This window comes from Myotis myotis, unplaced genomic scaffold, assembly GCF_014108235.1.
Source record: "Myotis myotis isolate mMyoMyo1 unplaced genomic scaffold, mMyoMyo1.p scaffold_m19_p_5, whole genome shotgun sequence".
NCBI lineage: Eukaryota > Metazoa > Chordata > Mammalia > Chiroptera > Vespertilionidae > Myotis > Myotis myotis.
The window spans coordinates 19,531,223-19,545,314 of NW_023416357.1; the positions used below are offsets into that span (position 1 = coordinate 19,531,223).

Below are 14,092 nucleotides of genomic sequence, written 5' to 3' on the forward strand. Positions count from 1 at the left end.
CTGGAGGTTATATGAGAGCACACTTAAATCTGAAGTCTCTATAATTCAGCATAATTTGTATAGTTATAGTTTATTAAAATTCTTTATTTTAGTTAACTTCTAACTACTTCTAAACTTTACTATTCTCAATAATAGACTTCAGTCTTAGTTTTCCATAACCCAAAACAAATAGTGCTTTGCATGTAATATGATATTGTATGAAAGTTTATAAAAACAAATGTATAAATTAATGTTGAGCCTGAAAAATAGTAAGCCTAAAGTTTGATTTTTCTGTACATATGAAAATCATATCACTTGCATTATATTGAATTAAAAAGAATTTATAACAAGATAGATTTATATGCCAAATAGACTGAAAAAATAATTAACTAACAATGCAATCACAACTCATAATGATATGTATACATAGAAAATTTCCTCCAAATATAGTATTTCCTAAGTTAATTCACTGATTTTTGACCTATCCCACAATAACTGGAACTAATCCATTATCATCCAGATAATTACATGACTAAGAAAAGAATTATCTTTGGTATCATCTGTTTATTTTACAATTATATAAAACATGTTCTAGGGTTCTAATGTAATTATTCTTAGTTATATTCCTTAATGATATGTATTATAGTAATAGCAAAAAAAATAGAAATATTTTCATGTTGAAAATTTCTGATAATTTGAATGAAGTGAATTTTTGGAGCTTCTGTCTCTTTAAAAAGTCTCAAGATTAGCATAATAAAAACAGCAAAGTAGTAACGCATAAAAGAATTACTAGAACTCTAATAAAATTATTTGGATCCCCAACTATAGCAACACTGATTAATGACTGCTTTTTAATTAATTGGAAGTTGTTCAATCATTGTACCATTTCATTTCACCTGAGAGTTTTTATAGAAGATACAGGGACTAACATATGCTAGTTCAATCTGCAATAAGGTATATTTATACAATTTTGTTCTTCTTGGCAGGGCAAGTATGGGCTATTTATTTCTCAGTCATTCAGTATGATGATAGTTTTCTGCTCAGCTGGCTAGTTCAATCAATGAAAATAGCCTTATGCATAAGAATATGAATAAAGTTTACTTTTAAACTCTGTGAATTCAAGCAAAATAAAGCCCAGAATAAGCTATTCTTTTTCTTTTTCTTTTTTTAAATCCTCACCTGAGGATGATTTCTAGAGAGAATAGAAGGGAGTGGGGAGGGGGAGAGGAGAAACATCAACGTGAGAGAGACACTTTGATTTGTTGCCTTCTGCATGGCCTTGACCAGGGGTGGGGAACCTGCAACTGAGGTACATGCCCTTGACCTGGAAGCTGTGGGCCAACATGCTAACCACTGAGAAAAACTGGCCAGGGCCACAGTAAGCTCTTCTTATTGCAGAATATTTAATTAATGCAGGGTATGTGTTTAGCCTCTTTATTTTTCACACAGAAATACAGTGTTTACCCCAGCAGACTTATCAAGGGTTCTAAAATCCATCCACACAGTAGTGTTTAAATAAATACTAGACTAGACCAGGGGTAGATAGAGATTTTAGAAATGTTAGCTTACTCCTATATTCTGTATAGATAGATAGAGATGATAGATAGATAGATAGATAGATAGATAGATAGATAGATAGATAGATAGATAGATTGATTGATTATGGGTGTAAGTCACAGTTCTGCATATGTTCCAGTAAGGGCCAACATAATTTATGACACTCCACACACTTGGGTCTCCTAATTTTCATTTAAGTAAATACTAACTCAGTGGGCCAGCATGTGCCCTAATTATATTAATAATATTAAAAATAGCATTCCCTATGTTTGAAAAATCTAAGTCTTTGAGGATCAATGGCCCTTGCTTCCACTATAAGGATCCATAGCCTCCTTGCATTTCCCAAATAGTTGAAGCTCAACACTCTGATTTAGGTGCCAGGCATGCTCCTACAAGTGCCTTATAGCATGATGATGGTTTTATGGCCTGGGTAGCCATTGGGAAGAAAGGCATCCTCTAGAGCTACAATACAGGTGATCAATGCACTATCCACACTTTCACCTGGAGTTAAGGTACTCCTACTTCAAAAAACATGCACAAGTTTTGTGTGTGCATTTATAAGAAGGTTTAGGTTAGATTGGACAGTATCCTAATAGTAATCTATGGATACTATGGCTTTGATGAATAGAAGAGACTGCCTCTGGTCAGCTGTCACTATGTCCAAGTCCTATACTCAATATCTTAGACAACTCATTTTTTCACTATATTGACAAACATCTTAGGAAACAAAAGCTAATGTACAACATGGTTAAACTGCCCCCAACATTCTGGTTGAATGAAGAAAAAGGAACTCTTACCATTTGCCACAGCATGGATGGAACTTGAGAGCGGATAAATACCACAGGATCTCACTCATTTGTGGAATATAATGAACAACATAAGCTGATGAACAAGGACTGATCAGAGACGGAGAGGCATTGATTGGACTGTCGGGACTTGGAGGAAGGGTAGGGGAGGTGGGGGTAAGGGGGAAGATCAACCAAAGGACTTATATGCAGCATATAGCCTAATCAATGGACATGGACAACGGGGGGGTGAGGGCATGAGCGGGGGTGGGGGGGTGGGGGGTAGAGGGTAACGTGGGGACAAGGACACATATGTAATATCTTAATCAATAAAAAATATATTAAAAAAAAAAGAAAGTAATGCAGAATAGCATATGTAACTGTGACAGGATGTGATACTGGAGGGAGGAAAGATGACAAGTGTGAAAGGAGGTTTCGGGGAAAACAAAGAGGATGGGGGCGGGGACTCCAAAGGGGAGACTGGCGGTCTGTTCTGCTGATAATATCTCTGCGCAGACTGGATCATCTGTGTTCAGAGCCTAACTGAGCAAGGAGGGCAGGGGATGGCAGAAGAAGGATGCAGTAGAAGAGTAGCCTGTAATGTGCCTACTTAGCATGACAAAGATGTGTGAATTTCCTCAGGGTCAAGTTAGTACAGCAGAAAGGAGCTGACATTGAAAAATTATGCTATTAAATCACCAAAGAAGACTGCCTGTTCCACAAGGGGATGCTGGAATTAAAAGGCTGTAAGGTCTTCTGCTGGTGGCCATATCAAGTTCCTATGCAGATGGAATGAGAGATACTCCCTCCCTTCCAACCACCACCAGCAGCATTAAATAATTAAAAAAAAAAATCACAGGAGAAGACAGTATTTGGGCAACTGCCTTACTGCCAATCCATTTCAGTCATAGAGGCAGTGGAGACCAAACACTATATGGGGACAGATAAGGGAGATTTGTGCATTTTTATCTCCCTATCTCTTTTCCACTCTAACGGACTAGAGAATCTATTCCCACAAGCAAAGAATCACGGTTCTAATTTATAGTGTCATTGAGTTCTGCCGTTATCTATCTGCTGCGTAAAACAAATGGCCCCAACGTGTAGTTGCTTGAAATAATTACACTTTTCGTATTTCTCACAATTGTGTGGGTAAGAATCTGGGCAGGCTTTGGCTGGGTAATAGATTGCATTTCACATGGTAGCGACAGCAGTTACGTTGCCGTATTCAGCTAGCAAATGGCCTGGACTAGAGGTTCCAGGTTTCACTCACACTTCCAGAACACGGGCAGGTATGGTTAGAAGGTGGAGCTGACCTTGGATGGTCAGCCTGAGCACTGGCCTCTCTAGTGTGGTAGCTTCAGGGTAGCCAGCCTTCTCACATGACAGGTCACTGTTCCAAGGTACAAGGCAGAAGCTACATTGACGTTTCTGTTAGGCTTACCTTTAGTAATTAGAATAACCTGAAGGGAAGGAAATGTGCTAAAGACCTCACCAAGGCCTGGGAATAGGTGTCTGATTATTCATGTTTTGAAGCAGTTGCTGAAGATAAACAAAAGTGTTTCTTATTTACCCCCCAGTGAGCTGAGATTGATCAAAAACCCCTCAAACAGAAACATTCACAGCCAGCTCTTGCCCCCCCTCTCCGCCCCCCGCCCCCCCACACACACCTGAGAGGTGAAATTAGCTGCCTAAGTATTTGTATCACATGAACAAAATTAAATAGGCCTGAAACAAAATGGATGATACTCAGAAGGGATTTCCCCAAATCTTTCAAGAGATCATAAGCAGAAGGGCTGGAAAGATACACTTTTGTTGCAAACGGCTGTACTGATAGCCAGATGGCACCATGCACACCTAATCTGTTACCTTAGGAAGTTGTGATAATACCCTTGATCATCCAGCCAAACAAAGAAGACCTATAATCACTCAGTCCTGGGGATTCTCTTCTGGTCCAGGCAGGAATCAACTCAAGCAGTCATTTGTAACCATCCTTTAGATTCTGAGTGACTCCTTGAAGAAGAATACTTAATACTCCTATGTATTCCACAGTGATATTCATTTACAAATTAGATTCTAATGAAAGCATAGAGAAGGAAGAGGGGTGATTTTTAAAATGCAGTCTTCAATTTCAGAAAATATTTCAGAATGGGTGATTTTATAATTACTTCCTGCTGCCTGGCCAATGAAGCTCCCAATCATATAGGGGGATCTGATGTGGAAGAGAAGTGGGGGGGTCTGGTGAGATTTTGAGGGTGCAGCGGGGAAAGGGATGAGGTCCCACAATGAAATGCAGCGCTGGATTTTCATGCAATCCTGCAAACAGGGCTCGCTGGCAGCTGTCACAACCTCTCCGGACTGACGCTCTGAGGGAAAGGAACAGCTTTCGGAGTTTCCCCAGGAGACCACTCAGCTGTCAGTCCAAAAATGAAAAACACCTCAGCAGGGACTCGTTTAAGAGTGTTAAATCCAAAAGCTGCAGTATAACACCGAGTCCGTCTATGCCATACTTACTAACTTTACGCGCAATTATGGAGAAATTATACTGTGCCGTGCTTTCTCTATCTAGCAATTCATTAGTGGCAATGGTTCCTTCGGTTCCATCGATTGTAAAGTAGCTGTCCCCATCACTCTTCCAGTCTATGAAGTACCTGTATATAAAAAGGAGGAGATGCAAATGCACAATGATTACACATTAATCATAACGGCAGTCAGGCTAACTTGACACAGTTCCTTATTTTTTCTCCCTGTAGCTATTACCCACCTTGCAATAAAGAAGAGTGTAAATGACAGCTTCTTTATTGCAAAGTCAGTATGCTCAAGGGGAAAGGGGAAATAATGAAAGATTTAGTGCTCCTGCTGTTCATATTATTTTAGGGTCTTGACACCTTGAAAGCTCAGCAGAGACGAAAATTCTGAAGCTGACCATGGGTTTCCTTAACCTGCTGAATATTAAAACTTTTTCGAGCCGTAAAAAATCCCTTAATGGTGGCTTTGGGAAGAGCTGGGGGTGGGAGAGACATCTGGAAACAGCTGCAAGGAACTTCGGCCAGAGCAGAAGTAGAATCTTTGTATTCACAGATAGGGAAAAGGGCATCATATTAAGGAAATTGAGAGGACATTTTTAAACTGACAATGTGGCAAATGCACAGAAATCTTTTCCCCAAACACATATAAAAGGGCCATTGTTATTTATTGTTCTATAAATCTGGACACCTTTAAAAAAAACAGTGACCTTGGTTAATACTACCTTTTTAATCTTCTTTATTAGCTAACCTTCTTGGTAATAACAGACACTGCTATTTTAGCTACTGGACTAAAAAATCCAAGAAAAACAAAAAACAAAAAACAGACATTGAATTTATATAAATCTTTAGGTAATGAGAGAAATATAGTGGAGCGCACGCACACACACACACACACACACACACACACACACACACACATATATATATATATATATATATATATATATATATATATTCAAACTTATATTTTCAATCATAATAATAAACATTTTGAAATTTTACCATGTATTTGACATTGTTCCAAATATGTATGTATGTATATTTATTAAAACCCCACAAAAGCCCTAAAAGTGAGTATTATTAATCTTCCCATTTCATATATGAGGAAACTGAAGCAGGGAGACATTAAGAAATTCTCCCAAGTTCACCTAGTTAGAAAGTTTTAGAGCTGATATTTGAATCAGGTCATCAATGTTTTTCCTTATAATTATTATTATAGAGTAGTACCAATTCTAAATAAACATTGTACATGATAGGGCTTTGCTAACCAAAAGGCTCAATGCACCATATATTTATCACCATTATTCTGGCCAGCTGAATCAAAGCAAGGCCACTACAAACCATGGGTGAAAGCAGATGGCATCTTCATAATTAGCCCATCTCAATCACCAGGCCAAAGGAAGTGATCTATTTGTTCATCATAGTCAGTTTGTTAAGGTACCTGTTTCAAAATAGCAGGCAAACTGGTCATTGGAAACTAGGGCATTTGGATGTCATTTTGGTGCTAAATCAAAATTACTTTGCCTTTCTACCGTAGATGAGATTTATAATTCTTGTCAATATTTCTTAGAAACTTATTTCTGAACCAGAAGATAGCTGAGAATTATAGGATCAGCGTAGGAGTCATGCTGTTAATCTGCCTTTGACAATTCTCTTGTTGATTTGAGGGGTGAGAATGCATTGATGTCTAATGATATCAATGTTGTATCCTGTCTCATAAGAATGTTCTCAAAAACCATAAATGAAGTTAAGGCACATTTGAAAGTCAGGGAGTACAGGGTATAATGAGTTTAATTCTCTCTATCACATAATCTTTTCTGGACAAGAGAGCATTTCTCAAAGTAGCCCTTTTCAGAGCCTTTACTCAGTAGAGTCCATGCCTAAATTAAGGAGAAAATTGCTATGGAATCTCTTTCATGACTGTAGCATTTTTGGAAGAATGTTGGTGTAGATTGTGTTCATTTGTACAATTTAACAAATATTTGCTCAGTGTCCACTATGTTTTAGACCTCATACTAGGATTGAGGCATATTATTTTAATAAAGTACCATCCCACCAATGAAGAGTCTTGTTGGATAGACACATATCAACAGATTTCAACATCTGCTAAAAGAACAAAGAAGACATTAGAGAGTGCCACGAAAAGACATGCAGTTCAAGCCTATTGGTTCAGGCAGACTTTCCTGCAGGTGATGTTTGGCTGATATTGGAAGATGGTAAAGGAATTTTTGAGGAGAAGAGTGAGGCAGACAAAGTGAGGAGAGGCAGAAAGGTTTTTCAGGAAGTTTCAAAAGGAGTTTAGCAAAGCCATGGAGTTTGTGTTAGGAAACTGACTACAAGTTGTTGGGAATTATGGAAACATATCTGAGAGGCACAATAACTTGAAAAAAGGTAGGTGATTTAAGTCATGAGTTATAATAAGGAGATGGGCTATGATCCTGTGGGAAATGAACACTATCAAAGGGTATAATTAGGGTATGGATTAAAAGTTAAGGCCTTTTAATGGTCATTGTGGTTATATTTATTTTATTTTTTTCTACTGTGTTTTAAAGATTTGTGAAAATTTAAAATACTGGTAATATCCAGTATAGACAAATGGGCAGTGTCACTGTTTTGCTCCATGCCATTTTGTTTTAACATAGATGAGAAAACAGAATTGATGCCGGCAAGGGCCATGTGTGTGGGGATTTTGCACTTCTCTCCCTGTCTGCATGGGTTTTCTCTAGGTGCTCTGGTTTCCACACATGTCCCCCGTCCCCGGAAGATGTGCCTATGAGTTGAATTGGCCTGTCTAAATTGTCCCAATCAGAAGGAATGTAGGTATGTTGTGAGTGGCTTTGTGATGGAAAGGCATCCTGTTCAGTGTCAGGTGTATTTTAAGGTGACCAGACTGTAAGCATTACCTTGTATACCAGAATCTTGCTGAGAGACAAGGGTATAAAGGGGTATAAAGAGATTGATTCAATGGGTTATGAGAAGTACTTGAAATAACTAGGGATATGCAGGCTGAAAGAAGGAGACAGAAGGACATGCCAGCTGCCTTTGACTTCATAAGGATGCTGACGTAAAGCAGGTGTTAGATTTACTTGTCACATTCCAGTGGAATAGAGATAAGACAGGGGCATTGAATCTATAGAAATTATTCAGATAAATGTAACAAAGACATGTCAGAGCTGCCCAAGGTCATAACGAGTATCCTCAGGGAACAGTAAGCACCATGAGTAATGAAAAATTGACCAAATGCTTGGTGCAGATGGAGTAGAACAAATTTAAGCATGGTTTGAGATTCTGAAAGTACTTGTCAATGCTGAGATGCAATTACTATTACCCATATAGAATGAAACCTATCTCCTTTTCTTTGCATGGAATGCAATGCTTTTCTTTTTTTAAATTAAATATTTTTATTGATTTCAGAGAGAAAGGGAGGAGAGAGAGATAGAAACATCAATGATGAGAGAGTGACATTGATTGGCTACCTCTTGCACACCCCTACTGGGAATCGAGCCCGCAACTCAGGCATGTGCCCTTGACGGTATTGGAACCCGGACCCTTCAATCTGCAAGCCGATGCTCTGTGCACTGATCAGAACCAGTTAGGGCACAATACTTTTCAATTACTGTTTTCTAACAGCAATCTTGTTCTGACCGTTACAAACATACTCTCTCCAAGCACTCCAATAAATTATCACTTTACAAATATAAAATTATTTTTTCATAACCTATTTCAATAATATCTTAGTGTCTGCTCTGGGTTTTATTATATAAAGCTTAACATTGTATTTTTATTCATATTAGTTTAATTCTAGTCAAATATAGAAATTTTATTTCTATGTAGCTATCTTCTATTAAGTATATATGTATACATATGTTTACATACATTTTATCTATATTACATCTATATATTCAAAAGCCCAATAAAACATTGTTATAATTATTGCTGTTTATAATTTTATGTCTATTAAAGCTAAAAAATAAAGAAAAACAAGTATCTTCAGAAGATCTTCTGAGTTCTCTATTCTTTTTTTAAATATAGATTTTTATTGATTTCAGAGAGGAAGGGAGAGGGAGAGAGAGAGATAGAAACATCAATGATGAGAGAGAATCATTGATGGGCTGCCTCCTGCACGCCCCACACTGCAACCCAGGCATGTGCCCTCACCGGAAATTGAACTGCTTGAACCTACTGGTTCATAGGTCAATGCTCAACCACTGAGCCACGCTAGCTAGGCTGAATTTTCTATTCTTATGTTCGTCTTATAACCCTGGGAAATTCTCAGAGTCACTGTTCCAGGCATGGGTGAAGGCAGAGGGTGATTTCCTTTTGGCTTCCCAGGAACTAGCAAAATGGAGTGAGTGATTGGGCCCCATATCATCTGCCTGCCAGGGGTAGAGCCTGTGTCTTTCCAGCAGGGTTGGGTGGGGGAAGTGAGCAGCCCTCCTCCCAACCACACTCACAGGAATTTGTCTGCTGAGACTCAGAGTTGGGGGGATGAGAAACCCTGCCCCGCAGGTAAGATGTTACATCTCATTGGGAGCTGAGGGCAAAGGAGTCATGTTTTCTCAACCACATCAGGCCAGTGTGGGTTTTCCATCCAGCTGAGTTGGGAGATGGGAGTGGGAGGCAGGGCTCAGGTCCTGTGTCATGTGCCGCAGTCTCCTGCCATTCTTAAAATGTTTTAGTAGATTTTCTTCAGTAAATATTTCTTCCATTTACTATTGCTTTTAGAAAATTTCCAGGGACAGTAAATGGTAGATTTTTATTTTTAAATAATTTTAAAAATATAATTTTCACCATTTATGTTTGTTTCACTGGGAAGTGTCTGCAAAATAACATCCCAGATCCTTGGCAACACAGAGATGAATAAAGCTAGTCTCAGGAAATTCAAAGGGCCTTGGGGAAGAAAGACAACCATGTGCACAGAAAGTATATAAACTGCCTTATACTTGCCAAAATCTACCTCAAAATTGAATGCTGTTACTTAAATACTATATTAAGTTCAATGCACAGATTTTATTTTCTCTACCTACCTAAGAGCTAAATATTTCTCCTTCAAAGCAATGCATTTAGGGTTTTAAGAATGTATTCTTTAGGACAATCATCTACTTTTGGTTTCTTAAGGACTTTCTTCGTTTTCATACTGAAAACACTAAATCCCAGAAAACTCTTCAATCCCAGACAAAATTCAGACAATTAATCACCTTACATCTAGTTAATTATAACTTACAGCAATGTTATAATTTACAAAGCTGATTAAAAAAGAAATATATCTTTGTACAATCAATCACTGTACACATGTTATTTTTTATTGTAACTAAGTTTTTCTTGGAAACATTAAAAAATTCATGTATACGTAAAATGCTGTGTCTATTTTTTTAATGCTTCTACACATGTATCAATCCAAATCCAATTATCTTGCAACTTTAGTAAGCAAATTCATGTATTTAGTTCAGTCTAACACTGACATAGAATTTGATTCTATAAATCAACCACCATTGAGAGGCAGTGAAATAACACATAAAGATGCTGACTTTCTGAACAGACAGAACTAGAGTGATATACTAATTCCTTCACTTACCTTGAGCAATCAGGTTAGAAATTTCCCCCTAATGCCTGTTCTCTTTGTCTCCTATAATATTTGGAAAACAATATCCATCAAACTGTGCAATAGTGAGTTCTTGTAGAGATGAAATGAGATAAGAGAAATATGCTTTGGCATAGAATTGTGTGTGTGTGTGTGTGTGTGTGTGTGTGTGAGAGAGAGAGAGGGAGAGAGAGAGAGAGAGAGAGAGAGAGAGAGAGAGAGAGAGAGAGATATGTATTATTTTCTTTCTCTCTCTGTCCACATTATTAATAATGGTGTATGACCTTCCCCCAAAATATTCCTACCATACAAATGTTTGCTTAGTTCTGGAACCAAGTAGGACCATACACAGCCTTCAACTTTAAAATACCTGAGTCACAAAGCTCCCACACAATCCCCAGAAGCAGAAACCATGAGCACCAATATCCAGCCCAATTCCACACTGTGGTGCTTTTGCTCTGCTCTCATTCACTATTTGCTGGCATCTAATTTTGACCTCTGTCATTTTGTGAGGTTTGATACCTTCTTTCCTCCAGATGTTATTCCCCCAGAAAGCTCACTGCCTTTTTCGGGAGTTACCTGAAACTTATTTGAACATTTTCCACTCAGCGGTACATCTTCAGCATCTTCCCACAGCTGGTCAGACTCCAAGACTATAGGTCTAGGACTAGGTCCTGGCATTTTCCTGAAGTCCTGCCTTTATGTGACTCATCTCGGTGCCTGACTGAATGGTAAATGTGAGACAACCACCATTTTTTATTGTGATAATTTTCCCAATATAGCAATGAGTTGATATTTATAAGAAATGATCATCAGTAAATATAGATTTTTATTGATTTCAGAGAGGAAGGGAGAGGGAGAGAGAGAGATAGAAACATCAATGGAACCTCCCTTACATTTCCTGGACAATTCAGAGAATATATGACTCAGTTCTAAAATGTCTAGATAATCTTTAAGATGTATACCTTCAGAGTGAACCACCAATGTGTACCTTGGTTTTGTGACAGTCCACATTAAATCTTAGGGTAGAATGATATTTTAATTAAAACTAATCACCAGAGTATAACATGAAAGCTCTAGTTTGGCCTAACTCACCTGCTTACATGAGCAAAATCCTTAAATACAGACTTTAAATTATACTTATTTGATGAGTAGATGAAATATCAGATTCAAATAAAAAAACAAAAAAAGTGTTCATGACCTATATAAAATGAAGCAAATCTGTAATTTGGAGATGTATGTGTAGTAACTGTTGCTAAGAAACCTGTTTTAACAATTGAACAGAAATCAAAAATTAAAATATTAACTTAATCTGTATAGGCTACTTGACAGAGTACAATTTTATTACTTTTCTATAAATTAGTTTTCAGAAGTGCTTTTAAAAATTATTCTCTTTATTAGGTAAGCATTTCTCTTAATTTTTTTTCCTAATAACTTTCTCACATTTCATGGAAAAACTAACTTTGACCCAACTCAATTCTAAGACACATTTTGTAAAACATATCTGAAGGTATAGTTTTTCTGAAAATATTACATCTCACTCTTTAAAGCTATAAAGATGTAGGAATAATGATTCAGGTCACAGTAGGAAATATTCATTTGTTAAAAAGTGATACTGTTATAGGCACTTCTCACCGACATCAGAGAAGTGTGACTGGACAGGACAGCCCCTTGAGCCAGTGGGAAAGGGCTGTCCCCAACCTTGATGCTCGTCTTCTCATATACAGGAATTTATATGAGAGACCCTGACTGCGTTGTGAAAAGCCAATTTGTTAAAACAATTAAAGCATGCACTTTTATTGAAAAAAAAGCAACAGCAAAGCAAGTGAACCTGTACATCTGGCTTATGAAGCACCGACGGGCTCTCAGCTAATATGAAGAGCAGGCTGGGTGGGGGCCCGAGGCATCATACACCCTCCTGTCCATGATCTCAAAATTCCTCTGCTGACTGTTTGGGTACAGATTAATTCTCAAGGTCCCTTCATTTACTTTGTTGTGGCTTCCCCAGGATTCATGAAACGACCTGGCAACTTTATCTTGCCAAGCCTCGAGACTGCTGGCTTCTCTGCTTAGAGGGTAAAATGGCCCTTTTTTTCTTTCCCCTTCCCCCCTCCCTTTCTGCATTCTCTCATCAGGTAGTTTTGTGGGTTTTTTGTTGTTGTTGTTTTTTAGCTATTTGCTCCGGTGTCCTTGGTTGGGGAAGATAATGGTTTGTTAGTTACAAGCTGGCTGCAAATTGCCCACGCTGTTTGGCCTTGTTTTAACTTTTCTGTGCAGTTTCCATGTTTGTCCTGCCCTGGAATCCTGTAACAGTTCTAGCTGGCTCCAAAGGTCACGTCCTTATTTCCTCCTTCCTTTCACCCCTTGCCCTGTCTGCCTAATCCTAATTCTAACTCCTCTCAATAATAAATGAGGAAAGCTTAAGCAATTGGAGGGAAATAAAAATACAACGCATAATTTTAATAAATATTTGATTCTGATATATTTATCTTTCTTTAGAGATATATTTGAATATTACATCCTTCCAAATGCAAAGTTTAAGAAACCCAAAACAGTAATTCAGGAGAATATATGCAGTCCTATGTTCATTGCAACATTAATTATAGCCCAAATATGGAAGCCACCGAAGTGCCCATTGGTAGATGAGTTGATTAAAGATAGTGGTACATATATATAATGGAATAGGGGGGTAAGAGATCAACCAAAGGACTTGTATGCATGCATATAAGCATAACCAATGGACATAAGACACTGGGGGATAGGGGAGGCTAGGGGACTGTCAAGGGCGGGGGGGAAAAAAAGGACGCATATGTAATACCCTTTGTAATACTTTAAGCAATAAAAAAATAAATAAATAAATAAAAATAAAATAAAAAAGAATGAAATCTTTCCGTATTTGATGGCTGGATGGATGTAGAAGGTATCATGATAAGCAAAATAAGTCAGACAGAGAAAGACAAATGCCACATGATTTAATTTATATGTGGGAACTAAAGAAGAAAATGAGCTAACAAACAAAATAGAAACTAACTCATAGACACAGAGGATGAATTAATGATTGCCAGAGAGAAGAGGCATTCGGGGACCAGGTAAAAGAGGTAAAGAAATTAAGAAGTAAAAACTGGTAGTTACAAAATAGTCATTGGGATGTAAAGTACAGTATACGTAACATGATCAATAATATTGTAATAGCTATGTATGATGCAGGTGGTTACTTGAAACACTGGAGGGGGGGGGATCACTTTGTAAAGGATATGATTGTTCTAACTACTATGCTGTACACCTGAAACTAATACAAAATAACATTGAGTAAAAATTCTACAAGATGAAAAAAAAGGAAATTAAGGGCTGGGCAGGAGAGATCAGAGAAGGGCTATTTGGATTCATTACAACTAACTGAACCCTGCTTCTAAACTCTTTGAATCCTTGATTAATGTCATTGCATTCTGGCTCTTTGCTGTGTGCAGTGATGATAAAATAGTTACATTAGTAAGTACTCAGTAGTATAGAATAGCAGAGTCCCAAATAAACACCTCACAAAATAAGCCTGTGAAAAGACAGTTAAGCAAAATAAAATGAAACAAACAGACCATCTCTAAATATATCAAGTAGTTTTACATTTTGATGCTTATTTTGCACAACATATTTTTACTATCAATCTTAAG

The 14,092-nt window shown here is 37.6% G+C and overlaps 1 protein-coding gene across 2 annotated transcripts in view; it reads right to left on the reverse strand.

Moving 5' to 3' along the window:
* CDH12 (cadherin 12) overlaps nt 1-14,092 on the reverse strand; it is a 723,975-nt gene that overhangs the window by 11,964 nt on the left and 697,919 nt on the right. For both annotated transcript variants that reach the window (XM_036310943.1, XM_036310944.1), the window contains one exon: nt 4,833-4,969. In XM_036310943.1, coding sequence (XP_036166836.1) covers nt 4,833-4,969 — 137 coding nt within the window. The remainder of the gene's footprint in view (nt 1-4,832; nt 4,970-14,092) is intronic.